The sequence below is a fragment of the Elephantulus edwardii genome, unplaced genomic scaffold (assembly GCF_000299155.1).
Source record: "Elephantulus edwardii isolate Elephantulus edwardi_28Jun2011 unplaced genomic scaffold, EleEdw1.0 scaffold00050, whole genome shotgun sequence".
Lineage (NCBI taxonomy): Eukaryota > Metazoa > Chordata > Mammalia > Macroscelidea > Macroscelididae > Elephantulus > Elephantulus edwardii.
Window position 1 is genome coordinate 7,277,457 of NW_006399800.1, and position 19,438 is coordinate 7,296,894.

The following is a 19,438-nucleotide window of genomic DNA, read 5'->3' on the forward strand; positions in this document are numbered from 1 at the left end:
AGTATACTGTCTAATTAGAAGCTTGTAGACAAATAACAAGCTGTCTTTGGCCTCCAGGGTCCTGGGAAAGCATGGGCGCTCATTGAAAGAGACAAGGAATACAATGGAAGAATATATGCAGGGAGCCTGGGTTGAAAGTTTCTTAGAGGAAATGTGTGGGGTTTTGTTAGGTTCTTCTTCCTCACTACACACACTTTTTTCCTGAACTTGAGACTATTGTTGCTACTACTGCTGCTCTGGTGGTGTGCTGTCAAGTCAGAACTGACTCTCCAGTGGGTTTTCAGAGGCAGTCAATCACAGTGAAGGAGACTGACCATCTTTCTTCTGAGGAGCAACTGGTGGATTTGAACCACGTGCCTTTGGGATTGTATTGCCGAGACTCTGTGAGTGACACAACATAATTGAGCAATCCTGCGCCATCCTCACGGCGCTGCTGTTTCCAGCACATTGCTGCAGCTGCTGTGCCAGTCCATCTTGTTGAGACTTCTCCTCTATTTTACGGACCCTCTTACCAGGTATGATGTGGTTCCAGGGACCAGCCCCTCCTCATAACACACGTCCAAAGAGTGTGAGACACTCTTCCAAGATCTTTATTCACTCACTCATTATTCAGGGGTCAGAACTGACTTATCGCTGACCCACCAATCGAGGTTGTAAATCACATGGGAAGAGCTGGTCCAGCTTTCTCCCACAGAGCCCCTAGTGGATTTAAACTGGCAGAGAAGTGGCACTTTTAGGTAAGCAGCACAACTCAATAGACCACATCATCAGAGCTTCCTGAGAAGGTTTATCAGAAACTTCTATAAGTCAGAAAACAATAAAGCTCTGCAGGTTCTAGGTTTTAATCACCTGTGATGGTGACATTCTGATTCTAGATTGTTCGTCAGTGCTCCAAGGAGTGATGTGCATGTTGTTTTTTTTTTCTGCTCAAACTAGGCTTGTGGTAGACTCCACTCTGAGTAGGGGAAGAAGACATCCCTATAGCTGGCAGCTCTGAGCACTTGAGGGCAGAGGGAGGCTCAGGGAAGTGGGAGATGTGGCTGGGAAGTCCTGTTCTCTTATTGAAAAGACTAAGAAGAAACAGAGGGGAAATAGGGAGAATTGTGCTATCAAAGGGCAAGGATTTAAAAAAAAAAAAAAGAACAAGGATTGCTTCATTTTGGTTTGAATCAACTCAGGAGTTGGCCAGTGGTTTCTGGAAACATCTAGTCATTCATATCTCCAGTTTACTCCCTTTCAAGATGTTCTACAGATATCTTAAGTGCTGGAGAGGAAAGTACCTTTAATTCAGACATGTTATTTTTGTCCTCTTGAGGTTTGGTGGCCTAGTGGGAAGGAAGTTTTACTGCCAACCCCAAGTCAGGAAGGTTGAATCCATCAGCTGCTCCATGAGAGAAAGGTAAACTGTCTCCTTCCGATCAATTTACAGCCTCTGAAAACCTGCTGGAGGGTCCATTGTGAGTTTATTCTGACCCAATGGCTCTTAACAACAGTAACAACAGCGTGATTCTTAAAACTAACTTTGAGTAAAGTTTTTAAAAGTCCAGTGAAATGGTCTGATTTGAAGATGTAGTGGAAAGTTAAACAGCATGAAATTATGTATTTGAATCACTCTTCCTGTTTGACCTGGTCTTGCCCTTGTTCCTACCTGCTGCTGCTTCTCATTCATCATCCATAGCAAATGGTTACATATCCCATTGGAGGTATCCTCAGAAAGAAGCCTTTGTTGGTTACCCCACCACTATAACTCTTTACACACCACCTTCCCTTTTAAGATAGCATTCTTTGATTTTTCATTTCTTTTTTGAAAAAGAATTGTTGTTTCTTCAGCATTGTGTTTGGGGATAACACACACACACACACACACACACACAGCAGTCAAGGTCCTGGGAGAGCAACGGCTTTTTCCATCTTTATCTGTGTTAGCATCTAACACAGACTTGGCTCCCAGTAGAAATCAGAGAGTCAGGAAGATGGAAATCAGGCAATGGAAGTAATGAACATCAGGCAGCAAGCCAAGGAGAAATGAATGAATCTTGGCTTCCTTTCCGAAAGCAACATAATGTAGGCAGAGAGCTTGCTGGAGGAGCCGGGAGTCCTCGGCTGCAGCGCAGCTTTGTTATTTTGAGCCCTCACCACCTTTGGCAAGATGCCTCTTTCAGGGTCTCAGTGAGCCTAACAATAAAAGGAAGGGGATGTTTGTTTCTGCTTCTGGGGAAAACGTTTGAGTTTAGCAATACTATAAAAAGTTTTAAAAGAGCAGTATCGATGCCTTCAAATTGTAGTGCTGGAGAAAAGTCTTAAACTTATGATGGACTGCCAAGAAAACAGGTAGGTCTGTCTTGGAGATGGTGAAATCAGGTTTCTCCTTGGAGACTATGATTTTGAAGTTCTGGTCTCACTTACTTTGGACACATGGCCAGGAGAGACCAGTCCTTGGAGAAGGACATTATGCTCAGAAGGGTGGAGGGACAGCACAAGAGAGGAAGACCCCAATGAGATGGGTTGATCCAGTAACTGGGACAGTGCAGTTGGTGTGTTGGAATTAGTGAGGCTGGATCAGGACGGGGCAGTGTTCAGAGCTGCTGTACATAGGATCACTGTGGGTCGCAGGCAACTCAGTGGAACATAACAACAACAGTGGCAAAAAGTTGCATGTGACATGGATAAACATGGTTGAAGCCTTGGAAAATTTTGGAGGTGGAGACAGTTTGATACGATGCTGTCAGATATGCTGAGTTCATGACTAGTAACTCGTGCTGTAGTCTGTAGGTTGTTGCACCGTTAACCAAAAAGGTTCATCTGCAGGGGTTCAAATCCACCAGCTGCTCTGAGGGCAGTCTCCTTTGTTAAGATTTACAGCTTCAGAAACCTGATGCAGGGGCACTAAAAGTTGGAACCAACTTAATAGCGATGAGTGGAGTTCATGACTATAGCCGCAGAGTCCAAAGGAGTCATTAGATTGATTGTAACTAAAACATCCAAGCACAGTGCATTAAATGTGTTGGCTCAGGTGTATATGAATAGGAGTGTGGACTGGGCGTGGAAGATGTGGACCAAAAGAAAACTGTCATAATAGTGAATTACTTGAAAGACAAGGTTTGCCTTGAAAGATAGTAAGTATACAACCAGCTTTTACTTTTCCAAAGGAAACCGTTTTCTAGAAGGACTTCTGAATTCATAGCTCCTCTCTGATAGTGGCTTCAGGTCTAAAATGGGACATCTGTTATGCAAAGTCAATATTTATTATTGTACTCCATTGAATGCCATCATCCTTCCTCAAGACATGTTGAAGGTAGGTCTGTGGCATTTCCCTTTTCTCCACAGTGTATGCTTTTATAAGTCTGTTAAGGAGTGAGAAGAGGAGGAAAGAATAACCAGATGTTTTATTAAGAGGCTAGAGCGATTTTTCTCATTTGCATGCATCTTATATCTGAATGCAAATATCACTGACATCATCCCTGAAGATGTTGTATAGTAAAGACTTCAACCAGGATCTCTGAACTTGAGCTGCTTCTAATTCCAATTGGGAAACACTCTCATTTGATCTGGGGATACATCCTGTGAACAGCAGTGCTCTTGAAGCTGTGCAGCACTTGAAACAATGCTGTCCGGGTCAAGTAAGAGCATCACTATTTAAACATTCATTTATGCTTTCCATTTTCCCCTCATGCAAGATCAGCATTCAGGTCTCTGTTAGATATGTCTCCAGCGCTCAACAAGCTGGATTTTCTGCACAAAGGCCTACTTTTTCCATTCTGTCCTTTACTTAGACTCAGGGATGACTTATCTGTTTATCTTATCAGTCATTGGAACAGACATCCCTGCTCTTTATCTTTCATAACAGACACTGTTCTTGATGGTGTACTGGCTTTAAAACACCACTAGTGAACAAGGCAAGTGGTTCCACTTAACACTGCTGTGTCACAGGGTAATCAATTCCTTCTAAAACTGTAGTGAAGAATAATTAGCATCTTTCGATCACGTAAGCCTACAATAACAGGGTCGTAAAGTGGAGCCTTTGCAAGCCTCCATGGTTGGAAACAACTGTGTACTCTTTTTATAGATGTTTATTACTGAATCCATTAGGGACTTTCAGCTACTCTGTCCACATAAGTATAGATGCATCAACCTGTATTCAACTATTATCTTAAGTGCACTTTCCATTTATGCCTCTGTCTCTCTTCCCAGCCTCCTGCGGGTTCCCCTTTCTCCAGTGTCCTCAGGATGACACACTTTTGGCATCACACAGACATGAGTTTGAATCCTGGCTGTCCCTCCTTTTACTAAATGTGCTTCCTGAACATGTTGCTTAACCTCTCTGTTCTCTCACAAGTACAAAGGGGAGAATAAAGCCCATCTGCTGTGGTTTCTGTGTTGATTAAATAAAAAAAAATGTGGACTAGACACCCAGATGTTCAATAAGCATCTATCCCATCCTATCCTTTCCCCGTTTTCAATGTTATTATTTTCCTTCTCACCACTGTGTGTACCATGGTTTACATAAAAATGAAAAATAAAATCACAGGCTATGAATCATTGCTCTCCCAGAAGGGCCGTGCTGCATCCCCCAGGTGCCCACCTATGAGAGAGGAAGCTAGTGACCTGAGGGAAGGTGTGGGGGCTCCCTTCCCACTGAGGCAGGAAAGCACCAGGAGCTAACCTGGGAGCTCCCTGAGAATTTCTTAGGGAGTTCCCGGAAAAACTTTAAAGAGACACTATTAAGAGCATCTCAACTATGGAATGAACAAACATTTGCTGGGGCTAGACTTTTTATGTGTATAAGGACACGTAATCCTTTGAACAAGACGTCGTGCTAGGAAAGATCAGTGAGAGGAAGTCCCTCAGTGAGATGGAGTGACATAGTGCCTGTAACAGTGGGTTTGAGGATGGCGCGGGAGAGGGCAAGGTTCTGACCTGCTTGCTGTTCATAAGGTAGCTGTGAGTTGTAGCCAACGCAGTGGCACCTAACAACAGTTAACCTTTACAATACACTCTAAAGCTAGAGAAACTGAGATTCTGAGAGCTTAAGCATCTTGCCAAAGATGACTCTCTCCCACTGCCATCATGTTGACCCATGTGCGTCGGAGCAGAACAGCGTTCCCCTAGGCTTTCCACTTTTGAGTTTTCAGAAGTAGATCACTTGGCCTTTCTTTGGGGGCGTTTCGAGGTGAATTCAAACCTCTAGCCTTTTGGTTTTCAACCCAGTGTGCTCAGTGTTTTAATCATTTAACCAGCCAGAGTGCTCCTAGAAAGTGAGACAGGGGGATTTAAATCCTGCATTTGCTTTGTGTCCCCATATTGTTAGCAAGTGTTTTGATGTGTATAGAGCATGGAGTCTTTTAAAATGAATTGCAGTGTGGATATTTTTTTTTTAAAGCAACATTCTAAAGATAAAGATGAAATGAAAAGAAAGCTGAGGTAATAAGAAGAAAAGATTACACTTCAGTGAGAAACACAACTAAATGCCAAGAAGGATTAAATAGTAACAACAGCAATCACCTTGGCCAGTTTTATGACTACTTGTTAGATATGCATTTTGTCCTGACACTGAAACTAGGCCATATAACACGCCATCAACCCGTTGCTGTTCTGTGAACTTTCATGTTGAGCCCACTGCAGTTCCCTCAGAGACACATTGAAGACGATTAGCTCCCTCCTCCTGGTTGTCACGCGCCACACTGCACAATGGTGCACTGATTACCTCTAGAATGTTCAAACGGTGCACAGATTATACACAGTTCATAACAGTGTGGAAGCAAGTGAATCCTGAACTCTTCAGAGAGAGTTCTGGCCCACGGGTGGGGAGCGTTTCTCTCCAACTTCTCATGAGTACAGAGTGTCTGGCACTCCAATAGCCAAAGCACAACTCTGCTTCCCACTACTTTTTGTGGCGAAGAAACACAATCCAGAGAAAGTGGCTGGAGTTCCAGGACCCACCCTAATTTACTCTGGGCAGCCTTAGTCTTCCCCGCATTCCTACCCCACCCCACCATCTCCTGTCCTTGGCCTTGGAAATGTGTTTCCGTGGAGTGTCCTGATAGATTGGCCTCGCTCAGATTGTCCTCCCTAACTCCTGTCACACTTCCACCCACCCTCTTCATTGGACAGAGCCGCCCAGAATAGTTACAGTTCTCCAAGCCTGGAGGAGTTTTTATAGACCAGCACATCGCATGTCCTTTAATTTTACAGAGCCAGAGCCAGAGAGGCTACGTGACTTGCCCTGGGTCACACAGGGTGACCTTCCTTCTCTTAATGAGAAAGTGAATTATTGATTATCTTTAAAAAGTTTCTATAATATATGTAGGAAATGTGCTTTTTAAAGGACTTCATAAATGTGACTGTAAAATTACTTTCCTTGGGACAAGAAGTGTCATTAACTATCATTTACTCTATTTTGAGACCATACATAGAGTTTACAAGTTATGAGAAATCTTTTTCTCTCAGTGTTATCACGTATTATTAGAATATTCATTAGATAGCAATGTAGGCACCAAATTAGACACAAATTATAGTCATAAGGCCATGTCTGTTGATGCATTCAGTGGACATGCAGACAGGGCATGGAGCTGGTCATTTTTGTATGTGGACATGAATGTCATTAGGTCATTTGCTAAACATGGCACACAAGAATTTAACCTCATGCAGCAGTGAGGATGTCCTTTACCTGGGTGGCATAGAGGTCACCTCCAAGCCTTCAAAAATTAAACAGGGTGAGGGAAGCTTCATAAGACAGTGGGAAGTGGTGGGATGTTTCCACCAGGACAAGGCAGGCCTGCTCTATCTTGGACAGCCACACCCAAGTTTCACCCTCTAGGAAGTGGATCACCAAAGCCAGATTTCTGATAATTTTTCATTTTTAGTTTGTAGGAAGCCAGAAATCTGGAGTCATATGCTCTGTGTCCTACTTCTTTTCTAAATATTGAAAACTAATTCAGTTTTGCCTCCAAGTCTCTGTCCCATATGCTAGGAGTGTGGAACCCTGGTCAAATTTTCTGGGACAAATTTAGGGGACATAGTTGAACAGTGGGATAGAACTTGGGATGGGCAAGTCTAGCTGGGTAAGTTTGTTATCATGCTTTCCTAACTCTCGTTGTTCTTATGAAATTATTCTGATTAATCAGAAGGAGGATGTGGTGCCAGAGGACCTCCTTCTCCAGCTTTCACTGTCCTCAGTATCATTGCTGTTCACTTGTTGACTTACTGACCCGGGGCTTGGCAAGTGAAGAAGGATGATTGTCCCAGATAAAGGAGGGATTGGCTATTAAACACACAGACACAGCACAGATGCGTTCACGGGATTTTCAGACAGATCTCTTGTGTTTGGTCCTTACTCTGAACACCTTACGGCATAACCAAGTAGCCTGTTGCAGAAGGATTTGTTTGATTCATGGCAGCCAGCAGCCATGGCATTAGCAGCTCACCACAGTTCTGTTATTCAGTTTGGTCTTAAAAACTTTAGGAAAGTTAGAGTAAAGAATATTTTGGGGCTCAAGTTTCATGGAGAATCAACAAAGGCTTTTCACATCTGACTTACAATAAAATTATATAGTTAATTTTAGATGAACCTAAACAGACCTAATACTTTCACCAAGCAATGCATGTTAAAAGTAAGAAGTTTCCTGAGATTTTCCTTCAATCTTGTGGGTTAAGACACAAAGTGAGATTTAAACTTTATAAGAATAATGTATTTTATTTTACAAAGGCTGTTTCTACTCAGGGTAAGAAAAGAAGAATGTTGAGTCAATTACAGGCACATTCAGGCATAAGAGGAAGGAAGTAAATGTTTTTGTTTAAACTCCTTCATATTGGTAGTCTTTCCTTATAGAATTTTCTGGATAGCTACTTAAGTTGAAGCCAAATTTAGCCTATATAAGCAGAGCCACAGACAGGGAAATCGACACGTCTGCAGTTACCTATAAATATGTTATATGTGGGTAGCAATATTCAGGGGTTTGAAAATTACTTTAACAACCTCTTTAATTGCCACAGCTGAGCTATCTCTAAATTTTGAAACTCAGTTGTTGGTGGTGGTGTTAGGGGCCATTAAGTCGCCTGTGACTCATAGTGACCCTATGTAAAGCAGCTCTGAAGGCTGCCTTGTCCTGAGCCAGTCTCACTGATCCTGAAACTCAGTGGAAAGTTCTATTTTGTTTTGCTTTCCTATGCTGATGCAAGTCTGTATTCCTGTGCTCTAAGGGAGAGAAACCCTGCCCTTCGTCTTTAGGATAGGAAATGTTCAGCCTTGGGAAATCATCACAGAGGAAGCATTTCAACAAGAAAACATACTATGTATTTATAAGGGTTCCGGCCCAAGGCTGAGTCCTAGGAAGGGGATTAAGACATCAGGTGAAGAAAATTTTGAAGTATTGTTGTGGACAGGCCAGAATTAGTCAGTACTCATAATGATTTCAGTCACAGTATAGGCATGTTAATCTGATGATCTGATGATAGAAACATATATGCAACAGCCTTTTTTCCTGGCTTGGAGTCCTACTGTAAACCTGGAGACATTTGAATGGCCCATCTCTGCCATCGACCTTACTGTACATAAGGGTTTAAAGAAGCTATTTGATTACATGATATGCTTCTTCTGTAGACATTCTCTTTCTCCTGGCTACTATGGTTGTGAATTTTGCCTGTGGCCCACACAATCCTAAAAGGAAAGCATGAAAAGTTAGGGAAATGATAAACTAGCAAGACTTTGTCTTGTTGACCTGTAGGATGCTTGTACAAAGATGAACATATTTGTGAATGGATGGAGGCTCGTTTTTAGTCAAGAAGATGTACTTAGTCTGTTAGGGTCATAGTGGGCATTGTCCGGTGGCAATTGGTTTTACGAGACGCAATGAGTGCAGTCGTCAGAACAGTGCATGGAGACATTACATGGTTCAAAATCAAGAAGGGGGTCCATCAGGGATGTATTTTGTCTCTATACCTTTTCAATCATATGCAGAACAGATCATCCGAGATGCTGGGCTGTAAGAGGAGGAATGTGACATCAGGATTGGTGGAAGGGTCATCAACAACATGCGTTATGCAGATGACACAGCCCTGCTTGCTGAAAGTGAGGAGGACCTGAAGCGCTTGCTGCAGAAGGTCAGGGACCACAGCCTTCAATACAGATTGAAGCTCAACATCAAGAAAACAAAGCTTCTCACCCCTGGGCCAATTGGCAGCATCAGTACGTTTACTTGGTTCCACAGTAAACACAGTAAACACTCTTGGTACCAGCAGCCAGGAAATCAGGAGACAAATTGCACTGGGAAAGTCATCTGTGAGGGACCTCTCAAGAGTACTGAAGAGCAGTGACATCAGGCTGGAGACTAAGGCGTGCCTGATCCAGGCTATAGTCTTCACAATTACATGCTATGCATCAGAGAGTTGGACAGTGACTAGGGATGATAGAAAGAAAATTGATGCCTTTGAGCTGTGGTGCTGGAGAAGAGTGCTGAATATACCATGTACTGCTAGAACAAACAGTTTTGTCTTGGAGAGGGTGAAGCCAGAATGCTCCTTGGAGTCAGGGATTCTGAAGCTTCATCTGACATACTTTGGGCATGTTGCAAGGAGGGAACAGTCCTTGGAGAGGGACATCATGTTTGGTAGAGTAGAAGGGACAGTGCAGGAGAGGAAGACCCTCAATGAGATGGATCAATTCTCTGAGTGGAGTGGTGGGAATGAGTGTGTTTGAGACAGTGAGGTTGGCACAGGATAGAACGGCATTTGGGGCTCTTGTACATAGGGTCACTATGAGTCGCACGTGACTCGACGGCACATAACAACAAGTGGAAGCAATTGTAAGAAAAAGCATGTGAATGAGTGATAGTGTGAAACACTGTACACAAAGTTTATGTGCACATCATCAATATAAAGTAGAAAGTTTTAAAAATTGGAGTTAATAAAAGAAGAAAACGTTGTCTTTGCAAGTGTGCATTTCCAAAGATTCCTAAAGGAATGAGAACTAAACTCAAATATCTTTTCTTTTTCTCCTATGTTGCAGACTCTCCATGTCATTATACTTCTTTGTAATACTCCAGTGCTGCAGTTGGAAACTGATAAATGTCACGGATTCTTCCATTCCCCTCTACATTTTCTTATTTAAGATGTTGATTGGTGTCTGGTGACTGTTTTACTTACTGTTGTTATTGATTCCTTCTTTTCAATGTTATACTGAACAGGAGGTATGAGACGCAAACACAGACACTTACTGCCTTTTTCTGTGGGGTTCAGATTCTCCATAATAATGGAGAACTGACAAATAGTGAATGAAAATACTGTTGCACTTAGCCTGTGCATAGATACAGATGTTTATGTCTCTTGGTAATGGACTGCCCTTGTGAACAAGTAACCATTTAAAGTTTAATTTTAATCTACACATCAGAGATGGAGATATGGAATTATTTAAGGCTTTTCTCTCAACCTCTCTCCCTCTTTGATTTTCAAGATAAAGCAAATTAATTAATGTGCACTTTTCAATTGAAGAAATGATTAAGACCCAGCTGTGTCTGTGAAATTATAAGTTGCAATGCAGCACTCGGGACTTGTTAATGCTTTTTTTGGCATGAAGAAGAAAGACATAGGTATTTAATATTAAGCGGTGTTCTAAAAAGCACAAGTTAGTCGTTTGTTTGCTAAATTAACTTTCAAAGACATGTAGGTTACCACATTTGACTTTTCTACACACAAATCTTCAATGATTGATGGACCACCATAAAACAGCTTTGTTTTAAAAAAAGAAGATAATCTTTGGCAGGCTGCTTCAAAGGCTTTATTATTACTCTGGAAAGATGAAAAGATAGCTCCATTTTCCATTAATTTTCTTGATAGATCAACACTTACTCAAAATGTGCCTGAAAATTATGCTCTGTTTACTGTATTATTAGTCTTCTTCCACTATATCGGGCAGCCCCACATGGGATTGTTTTTATTTCCAAGATATAGGATAGTTTTTTCTGTGTATATAAAAAGTATCTTTAGAAAATTCAGATGGATACAATATTACATTCTGGCATTTTTATTCACTACTCTTTCATTGCAAGGTAGTAACTGAGACTAAAGTGTATATGGGTATAGTTTTTTAGAATCAACAGTACCATTGCAGGATGTGGTTTCAGATTTTCTCGAGGATATTCTTCACAGGGTCTGAAAGGATTCATTTACTTCCTTTTTAAATGTAGAAAGTATAATGGATTTTTTTATGGCCAAGGTCGCTGTGGGACTATGCTATCCAGGGGACAGAATCTCTAGACAGGGAGGGAAGTAGTTCATGAAAATGAAAGAACAAAAACAGTTTTCTGGGTGAACTTGCAGTGTGTCTGTGTGTCTGAGAGAGAGAGAGAGTGTTTGTGTGTCAGCCTGAGGAGGACCCATTCTGAGGGGGTAGGGTTATGGTAATTTTTGTAGGATTCTTAGTACAACAGGTATTCTGTTAACGGAAGGAAGTTGGAAATCTTTAATTATTATCAGAAATCTCCTGATTTCCCAAAATTGGTCACTACACATCTTTGAAAGATCATGCTTGGGCTTGCCAAACAGAACAGACTTGAGGGATGGCTGCTCTAAGGGAAAGAAAGGAGAACTTGTTCAGTTGTCTACCATTTTTGGAATGTAGAGCATCTTAATTGTGGATTAGCACCCACAATGGCCTGGAAGGTGGCTCAGGATGAAGACTCGGAGTCTCAGGTTGGGGAGAAACTTTGCTAAAGGGCTCAGGTTCCTAGAGAAGGCAATGCAGTGGACAGTACAGGTTCCCTGCGTCAAAAACTGCAATCAGCGTGTTCACAATTGAAAAAACGGGAAGCAGCAGCCTCTTCGCTGCGAAATTTATCTTCAAGATCATTTCATTTTATGGAGTTGAATAAAGCTGACTTGCATAAAAAATAAAATAATCCCTTTTCTGATCTTTGGCAGGGTGAAGTAGAGAAGTAAAGTCTCCCCGCTGAACTACTATGAGGTCAGAAGCCTTGCTGCTATATTTCACACTGCTACACTTTGCTGGGGCTGGTTTCCCAGAAGATTCTGAGCCAATCAGTATTTCGCATGGCAACTGTGAGTACCCACAATGTCACTCTGGTTCTTTCTCTTTGTGAATCTTGTAGCTGGCATCAGTGAGTAAATAGTGAAAAATAAAATAAGAATGAAATATAACCTATTTCTATTTTTAAAAAATCACCTATGTAAGACCAAACAATTGTTTTAACACAAAGATGAGAATGTAAAGGGGCATGGAACTAGAGCAATAGGAACAGAATCATTGTTGTTAGTACTGTCGAGCCTCATGCGACTCATAGTGACCCTGTGTACAATAGCTCTGAACCCTGCTCTATCCTGAGCCAATGTCACTGTCTCTGACACACCCACCCTCATTACCCATTACTGTGTCAATCCATCCCATCTGGGGTATTTTTCTCATCCACCCTTCCAAGCGTGATTACCTTCTCCAGTGACTGGGTTACATGCCCAAAGTAGGTGAGATGGAGTCTCAAAATCCTTGCCTCCAAGAATAAAAATAGAATATTTTGTGTATTGTGAAGAATATACACAATGTGATTGAACAGCTTATGTAGAAATCATTGAATGCATACCCTAACTACTGTTTAAACCTTCACCCTAGTCACAAAAGACTAATAGTAATTTTTAAAAAAATATTTTTTATACTGGTTTAGTTACAACATTTGTATGCACTGTTTTTCACGCTGGATTTTTCCTGTTTCCTTTACCCACCCCTCCCTCTACCCATAACCCTATTACCCCCCTTTTGTAAAAAGTATATACTTGCGATTTCTTGATTATTTTCACCTGAATGGGTGACAAAACTGGATAATAAAGTTTCATCAAATGACTGGTATGATTTGGTTGTAGAAATAGGTCTGGATAGAATTTGGTAGTTGGGTTTTTTTTAATTATTAAATTTTATTAATTTTTATGAACATTTACAGAGATTTTGGGTTTTCATTCATTCATTGTGGTAGTTTTTTCTTAATATTTTCCAAACAAATCTCAGCTACCACATGGAGACTATGATCCTGGCCCATGTGTCAGAAGTTACCAGCATTTGTATATTGCCAGTGATACACATTTGTACATGTAACTGTATATGGACATTGATTGTTAGAAGACATGAACAGATAATAATGAGTGTTTTTGAGTCAGATTCTTAAAAAGTATTTTTAGTCTTAGAAGTTATAATTTGTGAGACATGAGTAGAAAGTGATTTTGAATTCAACGAAGACTTATTGTAACTAGTTACAGATGTTTTGAAGTACTTCTACCCTGCTGTCTGAGGTAGATAACCAATATGATTAATTATTCATCTGTCTCTCCAGAAGAGGAAAGTCCTACTTGTGTTTTGGACAAAAGAGCCAATTTAACTACTTTTTTCTCCTACCTCAAAAAGACTGTTTTAGCATATTAAAGATATAAGAGAGCTTTTGCTCCAAATACATATCTATTTTTTAATAAGTGTTTCAAACAAAAACCTGACAAAAGATACTTAACATTAATATGGGGCACTAACAATCCCTTCAGTGCCCAACTCTGCTGCCAGACATTATAGATTTAAAAGGGAGAAGTTTTTCATTAAAATAAGGAGACACAACTGAAAAAGCAATTGTTGTTAAGTGCCGTCGAGTCGTAGACGACTCATAGTGAACGACCCTGTGAATGAAAGACCTGAACATACGTATATCTTTCATCATTTCTCCAAGTTCATAGTTTCCAGAGGCAAGCAAAAAGACCATGGGCATAATAAAGGATCAAATTAAGTGTTTGAGTTCATGACTCTCAAAGTAGCAGTGTCCGCTTAACTTTAGGCACAACACCTTAAAAAATCTAATTACATCCATTCAGAAAAATTTTCTGTCTTTGATGCTACAGTACCTACCATATGTAGACTTCTCAGCCTCAGTTTGCTGTAGAAAACTGTAATTAAAAATCACTGAAAGCTATGGTAGTAGTGAGACATATGCATTATTTTGTCAAGCTCGTGGCATATAGGTAAAGGACGTTTCAGGGGAGTGGAAAGAAAAGCACAACCTAATCCCATACCAAGCTTGATTGCAAATAGAATATGCTGGGAGGGAGCTCTGGTAGCCTAGTGACAATAAGCTGCGCTGTGCAAGCCTGAAGGCATGCAGTTTGAATCCACCAGATGCTCCGCTGGAGAAGGAGGGGAAATCTCCTCTGCTGGTCAGGTCCCATTCAATGGTACACAACAAGAAAAACAAAAGAAAAAATAATATGCTGGGGACTCTCTAATAAGACACCCACTCTGAGTAATGCTCCAGTTCTAGAGGGGTTGAAAGTGTAAGGGTCTGAGTATTAATCTGAGAATAGTTTTCTATTCATTATTTACATCCCTGGAAAACAACTGCTTTTTAAATGTGACTCATCTTTCTTTTCTCCTTAGCTTCTTTGGAAGATTGCCAGAATTCTGGAGATTGTAGGTTTAAAAGCAGAGAGATATTGAGATGTAGGTACTTTGAAAGGTCAGATATTATTACAAATTGTCTCTTCCCCACCAAAGAGAACTGTAGGAAAAGAAGAATATGTTCATTGACTGTCCAAGGCAGGAAAATTTCCAGATCCACCCGACTGGCTACACTCAGTTTGACCCTGTCCTGTCAAAGCCCCAGTTTCTGTGAGATTAGCCAATTGCTCAACTCGAGTGAACTTCCCACAGTTCCTCGAATGCCAACCAACCTAATGGTGCTGCCTTCAATAGTGGATTATTCCAACTGGACGCCTGTGGAGACTATTTTTCTCCTGGCTCCTGGGTGAAGGCTCTCGCCTCCAGACCACATTGCCTTTGTGGTGATTGATGGGAAGGCTGCTTTGAAATAGTTTTGTCCCGAGACAAGATCTTTGGCAGACTGCCCCTCAGGCTTAGCACTCTGCCGAAGATGAAAAGAAAACTGGAGAAGAAAAGAGCACCTTCATGTGAAGAGTTCTCGCTAGCACGTTTAACCCTCAGGAAGGGAGACAACTCAGAATCGAGGGCACTGAAAACTTCCAGTTCAGGCAAATTACTTATTTTCATCTGGAAATTTTAACTTGATGAGTCTTAAAGAGTACTTGCTAGCCTCTCATAATCTTTCTGAGAGAAGTGGTCTGGCTGAAACATGACATGTTCTTGTTACCCATTTTCCCACCCCCATTCTATCATTTCTTGGCTTGATTTCTTTTTCCTTCTCTTGCCCCATCTCCTCTTTTCGCAGATACAAAACAGTATCCGGTGTTTGTGGGCCACAAGCCAGGACGGAACACCACACAGAGGCATAGACTGGACATCCAGATGATTCTGATCATGAATAGAACCCTCTACATTGCTGCTAGGTATGTGGCCTTCATCTCTGCTTTTGAGGACGTCTAATGAACCAGAATTTCAGCTACACATCATTTTAGCAGTTTTGAGATTTTTCAGGTTCTCGCACACAGCCTTAATTAATAGGAAGACTATAGTTTATAAAGCCACCATCCTTTCAAAATCCTCGGTGTCTGTTTAGCTTTATAAGGATTTACAAAGAAATAATTGCATATTTTGGAGCTCAAACCCAAATAACCCACTGTTTATCCTGACCATATATGCAAATATTTACTCAGTACCCTGCAGAGTACTTTGCGCTTTGACACTTGTTTGTTAAAGTGAATTGACTGTATAAACATGTATTATAGTGTGTGAGTGTGTAGGTGTGTGGATGTTAAATCTGTATACATTTATGGAGTGAACCGTAGTATATATTGTTAGCAGAAGGGCAATGGCATCCAGTGAGAGCATAAATATAATAAACATGAGGAAAGTTTGTGATTTAGCTCTACTGAAAGACCGCACCTCCCCAGAGGAAATGCCATTTAGAGATGAGCAACCTGTTGCAAATACTGCCTGAACAGGAACCACACAGATCCAGGCTTTTGTTCTCATCTGACCCTTAAATTAGATGGATAACACTTTATCTAGCTGTGAGTGTCCCCAGTTAAATGAGAGGTTGGAGTCTATTATTTTAGTGCAGACCCCAGGGATTCCAAAATCTATGATACTACAACCTTTAGATAAATAGTTGTTTAGAATAGTCACAAATAAACAAGGACTAAGACGCTACCTAAATTAAGGAGCTCCACTGTGGTCTTCACTACGTCTGGAATGATGAATCTTTTTTTTTTCTTTTTGTTCTTGGGAAGAAGTGAGATGTACCTGACTATCAGTGCAGGTACCAAGAGTGAAAGGCAACAGCATTTGATTCCTTTCGAGAGTACACATGATCTGAGATTCAAAAGCTCTGAAACATGAAATTGTAAAAGTCTTTGCCAAACCCTGAGAGTCCTATACATTTGGTCACTGAAATCAGTGCCAAAACAATTTATTTCTATTTCACAAGTTCTTGTATCGAATGTACCAGTTGTATGTGTTGGAGGTACAGTTATAAATTCTTTATAGATATTAATTCATTTATTATTTTGAACAACCCTATGAGAAGCTGCTCTTATCTTGTGCCTTAGTGAAGGAAACTGAGATCCAAAGAGGTTGAATGGCCAACCAGTGTGAACCATATTGGCCTTGCCCTAAAGTGTGTGCTTGCTGTATGTATTTTCTTACCCAATGAGCTGTAGAGATGGTTCTCTTTGCTGGTAATACAGTCTAATAGCTGCTATTTAGAGAAAAGAAGTATTATATTGTTATTCTGTGCCATTGAGTGAACTATGAGACATAACAACCCTTTGCACAATAGCCTTGAACCCTTCTCTATCCTGAGCCAATCTCACTGACTGCAACACACCTACCCACATTACTCCAGTTACTGTGTCAATCCGTCTCATCCAGGGTCTTCCTCTCCTGCGCTTTCCCTCCACCCTTCTAAGCATGATGTCCTTCTCCAAGCACTGGCCCCTCCTGGCAACATGCTCAAAGTATGTGAGATGGAGACTCAAAATCCTTACCTCCAAGGATCAACTTGGTTTCACTTTCTCCAGGACAGACTTTGTTTGACATTCTGTGGTATGGTCGGTACTGTTCTCAGCACAGTGCAAATGCATCAATTCTTTTTCTGTCATCCTTAGTCATTGTCCAGCTCTCTGATGTAAGGAAGTAATTGCAAAGACCATGGCCTGAATCAGGCGCACCTTAATCTCTAGACTCTCATCATTGTTTGTCAGCACTCTGGAGAGGTCCCTGACAGCAGATTTTCCTAATGCAATGTGGCTCTTGATTTCCTGGCTGCTGGTGCCAAGAGCGTTGATTGTGGAGCCGAGCAAGCTGAAATTGTTAACAACCTCAATGGTGCTGCCAGTTGGCTCATTCGGGAGGATCTTTGTTTTCTTAATGTTGAGCTTTAATCTTAATTTAATCTTATACTGAAGAAACCATTGTGAGTGTACATTAAAAAGCATTCCAATAAGGTCCTCTGTTATCCCTTCTCTTGGAAATAATTAACTCCTTTTTAAATGATATTTTTCTTTTTCTAGATAAAGTAGGCCTTGATTACATCTGTACCCAGTTACCTAAAGATGCTTCAAAATAAATGCTCAAACGTTAGACTTGTGAGACGTAGGTTGACCCACAAATCGCCTATGAATTGTTGACTCTGTTGTTGTGTCACTGAAGAGGAGGGGTGGAAGGTGCTTCAAAATAAATGCTCAGACGTTAGACTTGTGAGACGTAGGTTGACCCACAAATCGCCTATGAATTGTTGACTCTGTTGTTGTGTCACAGAAGAGGAGAGGTGGTGGTGTCACAGACCACTTCTGTGCCCTATCATGTGGCAGGAGTGTAGACTAGAGGCAGAATGTGGACTGCAGTGCAGTACCTGCCAGTGAGCAAAGAGCAAGAGGCTATGGAAGAAGCTTAAAGTCACCATTATCCCAGCTCATTAAAGCCAAATGTGTTTTAGCCTCCTTCCTATCCCAAGAAAAAGAAGAAATCCAAGGAAAATGAGAAAGAAGTGTTCATTTTAAACAAAACAAAACCAAAAAAAACCCATCACAACACAAAACAACCCTATAGAACAGAATTGTGTTTGCATAGAGTTCACATCTCTAACACCCTCTCTTTGGCCTGTTGATTTTCACACTGTACTCCGCCAAATTGCCAGTCACTCTGTTCTGACTCACAGTGATCCAGTAGGACAGAATTTCCTGGAGGGTTTCCGGACCTGTTAATCTTTACTAAAGGAGACTCTTTCTCCCCTAGAATCACAGGAGGGTTCTAACACACAATCTTTTGGCTTGTAGTTGGGCATTTAACCACTGTCCCACCGTGTCTCCTATCACCCTCAGCCCCTTCTTCAACTCAGTATTTGCTCTTGGAAAATCCTTCAAACAGCTCTAAGGCCACGATGGTTAGAGCCTATCCTCTCCTTTTAATTTCACATTTCCCAGCCTACCCCTGAAAGATCAAGTTCCTAGGCAGCAAGTAACACGATTTAAAGTTAAATCCTTCCCCCAGTCGCAAACCATGGCAACCCGCAATTCAGTGTTGCTTCATGGAGGTGGGGAAAGAGGAAGTCATGGGATTAAGCAAGTTTGTGTTCAAATAACTTAATTCAGCGAACGTGTGTGCATCCTGGGATCAACACAGGATGCCTGGGAATAACCCTGGCCCTAGTCTTAGGTTTACTCCATAAAGCCCTGTTTCTGTTTGCTGGGGCAATGTGATCTTTTGGATATTGAAAACGATTGTCATTGTCCAAGAAGAGATTGCATTCATGCAATTCTATTTTCAAAAGGCTTCCCAGTTCTTCTAGACAATTGGTGTCAGACATCGGAAGCCAAGTCTCATCCAGAACCAGGGGATTGAGTGAAGCTTGGTGGCAGGAACCCCTTTCAGTTCTGCTTTATTATTATCTACTTTATAAATTATGCCTCTTTTTAAAAAATCGCTAAACTGCTAATTAACATAAGAGCCCATGCCAGAAGGGGCAATCCCAGGGCTTTCTGAGGAGTTGCCAATGCATATTAATCAGTTGTTAATTTACAATTCATATATTCAACTCCTACTTAAGATTTGAGGGGAGACAGGGCAAAGAAAAGCCTAGAGTCATCTCACACCTAAGAGTAAGAGGCAATTCCGTTCCAATCATGAGTCTGACTGCAGTGTTACCAATAAAGTCAAGCAAGTAATAAACAGAAGCAATAAAGCGGTCTTAAAAATCAAAGGGCAGGGTGATTCTGGCATCCTACTCAAGTTTGAAGAAATTTCCTAGATCAGCAACTTGCAGAATTGACTCCCCATTCTCTCCCTCACCTATCTCTCTCTCTCTCTCTCTCTCTCACACACACACACACACACACACACACACACACACACACGCGCGCGCGCGCACGCGCGCACTCACATGCACACTCTCACACACACAATTCCATGGCAGCCGAGGGAGTTCTGTAGGCCAGCTGCCCAGCCCCTCTCTTTCATTTTCACGTGAGAAAGCCTCTTTCCATTTTAATT

General features: G+C 41.3%; 1 protein-coding gene across 1 annotated transcript in view; it reads left to right on the top strand.

Moving 5' to 3' along the window:
* Positions 1-11,951: 11,951 nt before the first annotated feature.
* SEMA6A (sema domain, transmembrane domain (TM), and cytoplasmic domain, (semaphorin) 6A) overlaps positions 11,952-19,438 on the top strand; it is an 84,211-nt gene continuing 76,724 nt past the window's right edge. Inside the window, exons 1-2 of the mRNA XM_006886665.1 lie at positions 11,952-12,051; positions 15,219-15,336. Coding sequence (XP_006886727.1) covers positions 11,952-12,051; positions 15,219-15,336 — 218 coding nt within the window. The remainder of the gene's footprint in view (positions 12,052-15,218; positions 15,337-19,438) is intronic.